Source organism: Callithrix jacchus, chromosome 5 (genome assembly GCF_049354715.1).
Source record: "Callithrix jacchus isolate 240 chromosome 5, calJac240_pri, whole genome shotgun sequence".
Lineage (NCBI taxonomy): Eukaryota > Metazoa > Chordata > Mammalia > Primates > Cebidae > Callithrix > Callithrix jacchus.
This window is the reverse complement of record NC_133506.1, coordinates 116,607,406-116,613,554: the sequence shown is the minus strand read 5'-3', so window position 1 is coordinate 116,613,554 and position 6,149 is coordinate 116,607,406. Positions and strand designations below refer to the sequence as shown.

Sequence of the window (6,149 nt, the reverse complement as noted above, 5' to 3'; positions counted from 1 at the left end):
AAAGCCTAAGAGCTCTTACAGGCGCAGCATTATAAAGGCTGCGAAAGGATAAGAATAGTATTTTTGTATAGTTTCTTTGTTCCCTTCAAGGCTGCACACTGTGTTGTGGGTACTCCCTGAGATGAGCCAAAGCTTCCCCAAAACTGTCAAGAGATCCAACCAGTGCAAGGAACACCCACAATGTCAAACTGTCTTCCCTTGGTCACCTGCTTTTCCTCTTTGAAATCCATTCTCCTCAGGGAGGTTTTTCGGACTCACACTAGAATGGATAACTTCCCCAATGACTCCCTCACCCCACCTCTAGAACAAACTATACTCTTCATTCTGGACAGTCTTTTCATGGGTCTGTTTATATGTCCATGTAAAGTATGCAAGCATGGTGTCCAGAGGGAACTCTGTGCAGCCGTAACACCCAGATGTGGAAATTGATGCTCCTTCTCTTGAAGACAAAGATGAAATTGTCAATACTCAATCTCCACCCCATCCCTCCTTCCCCAAATATTTAACAGAACTTCAAGCTGCTGGGAATATTTATTTATTTATTTATTTGGTCTATAATACCAAGATCTGCAAAAAAACAACCTCTAAACACAAGATAAGAAAACTTGAACATTAACATTCTTCAATTTTGTGTAAGCTCTGCAGTACGGAAAATATACAAACTTCAAACAGCTGCAAAAATAGTGTCTTTGGGAGAAAATAGAGTTTCTACATCAATACAAGAAAAATAGGCATTTTTCTAATCCAATCCAGCCCTGGGGTGGGCGGAGAGTATAGAGTCGCCATTTGCCACCTGGAGGAATGCCAGCTCTCCTCCCCACTACCCACCTGGGGCTGGGCGGGCTGGGCTGCTACTTAAGACAATCTTTAGTCAGGGTGAAAGCGAGATGAAAATGCCACTTGGGAAAACGCTTGTTTCCTCCCTGTGCCAGCAGCTGAACTGGTCAAGTGTTAGGGCCTTTAGGCCTGCTTTGGTCAGCCCCTCCAGTGAGAGGGAGGCATGGGGATAGGGCTGAGAGGACAGGGAATCTACCTTCGGGTCTCCTCTTGTGTGACTGTGGAGAGGGAAGGAAATCTGTGGCATCCTCTCTCCTTCGTTCATGGCCAGCTTGCTCTGTGACAAAAATAAGGGCCTCCTATACAGTCATTTGGACTGACACCCAGGGTTGGGGGACTCAAGACCTTCTGGGTGTTTTCCACCAAGTGAGGGATGTGGCAGGTACACAGGTGTGAGTTGTGAGCTGCCCAGCTGCTAGTGGAGAAGGCAGACCCCCTCACATTCAGAGGGGCCGGTGCCCATCAAAACGAGGACCCAGGGCTTTGACACAATAAGTGAAAGTGCTCGAAGGCCGAGAGGGAAGGGCTCCTCCATACCCCATCCAGGGGACCTGGGGAGGGACCTGCCACCAAGGCACTGGTCTCTATGGTAAAGTGGGGCAGGGGTGGGACCCTCAGACCATCAAGGAGCTCTGGAAAAGCACAGGCTCTTCTGATGGTGGGGTGCGCTGCCATGGCTCGAAGGGCAGTGGGGAGGTCTTGGAGGCCTCTGGATCCTTCCGAGGTGGTGGCCTGGGGCTGGCCGGGGGAAGGGGAGACCCCGGGTTTGAGGGGCAGTTACGGAAGATGAAGCCCATGCCGGGGAAGAGGGGCTTCATCAGACTGACCGGGCAGAAGGCCGAGCCAGTCGGGTTGAAATGGACTTTGTTCTTGTCAGGACAGGAAGTCAGGAAGGCCAGGTCAGGACCTGGGGACCTGGAGGATGAAGAGAGACACACAGACATACACGTACACACACACACACAAAAAGATTTCATCAGTGAATGGTGTTTCAGGGACAGACCACAAGCCTGAAAGCAGAGATCAAGGCCAAGTGACTTTTTTTTTTGAGACTGAGTCTCGCTCTGTTGCCAGGCTGGAGTTCAGTGGCAGGATCTCAGCTCATTGCAACCTCTGCCTCCTGGGTTCGAGCGATTCTCCTGCCTCAGCCTCCAAAGTAGCTGAGACTATAGGCAGGTGCCACCATGCCTGACTAATTTTTGTGTTTTTAGTAAAGACAGGGTTTCACCATGTTGGCCGGGATTGTCTCGATCTCTTAACCTCATGATCCCCTGCCTCAGCCTCTCAAAGTGCTGGGATTACAGGCGTGAGGCACTGCACCCGGCCTTTCTAAGACTTTTTATAGCTGGAAGCAGGGTTTCTCAGTCTCAGCACCACTGACGTTTCGGGCTGGATAATTCTTTGTTTCGGGGTGGGGTTGGAGGCGCTGTCCTGTGCATTGTAAGATGCTTAACAGCATCCCTGGCCTCTACTCACTTGACACCAGTTGTACCACGACCCCTCTCCTCTAGCTGTGACAACTAAAAATGTCCCTTGATATTGCCAAATTTTCCCCAGTTGAAATCTACTGGCCTAAAGAATCTAATTATTGGGCACATTTGAAAGGAATGGGATTTTTTGTTGTTTTGTTTTTGAGACAGAGTCTCTCCTTCTGTGGCCCAGGCTGGAGTGCAGTGTGGCAGGATCCTGGGTCATTGCAGCCTTGACCTCCCAGGCTCAAGCAATCCTCCAGCCTCAGCCTCCTGAGTAGCTGGGACTACAGGCATGCACCACCATGCTCAGCTAATTGCTTTATTTTTATTTTGTAGAGAAGGAGTCTCCGTATGCTGCTCAGGCTGGTCTCCAGAAAGGTGTGATTTTCCAAACTTTGGGAGGAAAGGATGGCAACAACTGTCAAAAGGCAGCTAGATCCTATCAGAAGATCTGGGTTCTAACTGACCATGTGGTCCCTGCCATATCTGTTTCGCCCTCTTTTTTAATTTTAATTTTTTAAACTACTTTAGAGACAGGGTCTTGCTCTCTCACCCAGGCTGGAGTATAGTGGTGTGATCATAGCTCACTGCAGCCTCAAACTCTTAGGCTCAAGTAATACTCCGCCTCACATTCCCAAGTAGCTGGGATTACAGATGCGTGCCAACATTCTAGGCTATTTTTTTTTTTTTTTGGTAGAGATGGGGGCCTCACTATGTTGCCCAGGCTGGTCTTGAAGTCCTGGGCTCAAGTGATCCTCCTGTCTTGGCCTCCCAGAGCACTAGCACGACAGGTATGAGCCACTGCACCTGGCCTGTCTCACCTTTACAATGTGGGAAGAATCATCCGTCCCCTTCTGATTGTTTAGGAAGATGGAAGGATAAAAGGTCAGGTCAGAGAGTTCCTGAGTAAGGAATAACCATGATTCCAAGCCTAAAGGGTGAAACAGCCCTAAGAAGCTGATGGTTTGAGGATCCCTTTAAGAGAGACAGTGGGCTGGGGTGGAGAATGGGCAAGTGAGAGAAGAGAGAGGTGTGTGCATGTACCTCTGATGTCAGGTGATACACCCACCTCCACTTCCCAAAGTTCTGGGATTATAGACATGAGCCGCTGTGCCTGGCCCACCACCTCTCTTAAAGGGTTAATGCAGTAGCTGGGTGCGGTGGCTCATGCCTGTAATCCCAGCATTTTGGGAGGCTGAGGTGGGCTGATCACCTGAGGTCAGAAGTTTGAGACCAGCCTGGCCAACTTGATGAGACCCCATCTCTACTAAAAATACAAAAATTAGCTGGGCGTGGTAGTGGGTGCATGTAATCCCAGCTACTCAGGAGGCTGAAGCAGGAGAATCACTTGAACCTGGGAGGTGGAGGTTGCAGTGAGCTAAGATTGGGTCACTGCACTTCTACCTGGGTGACAGAGTGAGATTCTATCTTAAAAAAAAGGGTTAATGCAGAGGCGGGAAGCTGGATGTGCTGACTTTAAGGCCTCTTCTAGCATTGAGTCTATGAAAAAAATCAAGAGACGCTATAGCTTAATTTCCACCTGCATTTCCAGGTTGTAATTACTCCACTAAAATGTAGATTGAGGGAGGGTACAAAAGCCTAGAGTCTGCTTAAGCTAAGAGAGCTGGCCTCTTCCCTCCACAGCTTCTCAGAGGCCCTAGGAGTCTTGAAGGGATCCCAGGCAACAATAATAACAGTAACAAAACCTCTAGTGGCAACGGTTGTCTCTGGAACTCCTTCTGTGGCTTCTGTATGTACCTTTGGCTGCCAGCATGGGTTGTCTCTCCCTTATCTGAGATACAAATGGTGCTCTCATTGACCTAAACCCCGTCCCAGCTACGTCTTGACTCCCACGCCATGACTAAACTTCCTGACTGCCACTGCAACCCTAACTTCCAGTGTGAATCTGCCCTGGTGAATATTAAGCTGGAAGCAGGAAACCAAGTGAGCTTTTTGATGTCTGCTAATGGGGACAGGGGCATTTGAAAAGGTTGGCTCTCAATTCTTTCTGCTAATGGGAGGGAAGTGTAAAGAAATCAACAGAAGAATGGCTTCTGAATGATCCAATCTGGTTTGGGAATTTTCCCTCGTCCTTACTTGCAAGAACTGGAAATTTCTGTCTGGGAGTTCATGACACTTGAATCATTACAGCCACAGGGTGAAGACTTGACTCCGAAGCTTAAACTGTGAAGCTGTCTAGGCCCCTCCATTCTACTCCAGTGGGGCTGGCTGAAACACTTCTAATCTCTGACTGAAAAGAAACACTAGTATGTTCTCTCCACACCCCCGATCTCTCTCTCTTTCTGATTATGGTCTCCAAATTCTCACACCTTCCCCGGAGATGGAAAAAAATAGAAGAAACAAAGGGCTTAGGTTTCAGATACATTTTCTTTTCAGCTACTGCTGCGCTTGTGGCTGGCATGTGGGCAGAGAGCAGTTTCTATGGAGATAATGATAAGCAAAGATTTAAGTGCTCAGAGTAGGTAATGTCAACACTTTTGATCATGGAAAGCTGGCAATACTGATCATCTAACGCTGACAACAACTCTGTGACAAAGAGTCCGAGACTGAAGAAAGGCTTGCAGGTAGGAGAATGTAGGCCCACCCTCCACCGTCGTCCTGCCCTCCCCTCACACCCTGTCCGCTGGGTGTACTCACGCGGCTTCTTCAAACACACGCACTCTCTCACAGCCTTCTGGGGGTTCCCGTTTGAAGACATAACTATGATTAGGCCGAGGGGAAGCAGCAAAGGCAAGGACTGGAGATGGGCTGCCATCTTCAAGGAAGGCTGGGTGGCCTGGAGAGGAGGCTGTGAACAGAGCAAGGCTGAGTCCAGTGGAGATGAAGGGAAGGCCTCCACTTTTCTGGGTCCAGGACTTGGGTGTAAAGTGGCAAGGCTGGGGATGCATGGTAAGGAAGAGGGTAGCGGGTGTGCTTATCTAGTGTGATTATACTCTACCTTAAAAACCTCTGAGGTAGCTTACACAAATACACAGTGTATAACAGAACAGAAAAACGGAGTTGAATGGATGGAAAGTTAAGATCTCATACCAATTCTATGTTCCCAGGAGGTAGACTGGGACCGGAACTCCAGATCTCAGTCCTGAAGGAATTCTATCTGCGTCTCTCTCTGCCTTCTTCCAAGACTGCACCACCCTCCCTGCCAACATACCACAGCTTCTTCCTGTCCACAGTCTTGAAAATTTATCCTTTCTTCCAAGAAGAGCTCTTCTCTAACTCAGAGAAGCAATCTTTACTCAACCCCACTTGAAGGATAAAATTTCTCTCCCTTTCCACACAGCAAATGTACTTTGCCTAGGTTGCAAATATTGACTTTATCTGTATTTATCTCAGATTTATTCCTCCTTACTCTATGCTCTATTTACCCATGTGTTCTGTTAGATCATGCCCTTGACCAGCCTACCTCATGGGGTTGCTCTGACAATCAAATCAGACAACATAGGCACAGGGCTGTACAATGTAAGGATCATCACTAGGAGGTAGGAATTGTATTTCATTCTCTCAGCGAAGTAGCTAGGACACTGTGGAAAGTAGAGATTTGGAGTAAAAAAAAATTTGGGTTTTGGGCTGGGTCAAACTATGCAACCCTAAGCAACTGACCACATTCTCTTACTTTGTATCACTCACAACCACTTTGAAACCATTGCTGAGAATGAGTACAGTGGACACCTGAACGAAGACTCATTGCTTTCCCCTAGAGCTTGGCATGGGATTGCTTCTTTGGATCCCAGTGAGGGTTAAATAGAAGTTTAAGTGCAGAGACTTTATAAATTATCAGTCAGAACGGGATGTATGGGACCATTATTATCATTGGTATAA

General features: G+C 48.0%; 1 protein-coding gene across 6 annotated transcripts in view; it reads right to left on the bottom strand.

Moving 5' to 3' along the window:
* Window positions 1–521: 521 nt before the first annotated feature.
* FAM117A (family with sequence similarity 117 member A) overlaps window positions 522–6,149 on the bottom strand; it is a 78,297-nt gene continuing 72,669 nt past the window's right edge. For all 6 annotated transcript variants that reach the window (XM_078374217.1, XM_054256285.2, XM_078374218.1 and 3 more), the window contains 2 exons: window positions 4,968–5,118; window positions 522–1,752 (listed from right to left, as the gene is read on the bottom strand). In XM_078374217.1, the coding sequence (XP_078230343.1) occupies window positions 1,452–1,752; window positions 4,968–5,118 (452 nt within the window). In that variant the 3' untranslated portion in view covers window positions 522–1,451. The remainder of the gene's footprint in view (window positions 1,753–4,967; window positions 5,119–6,149) is intronic.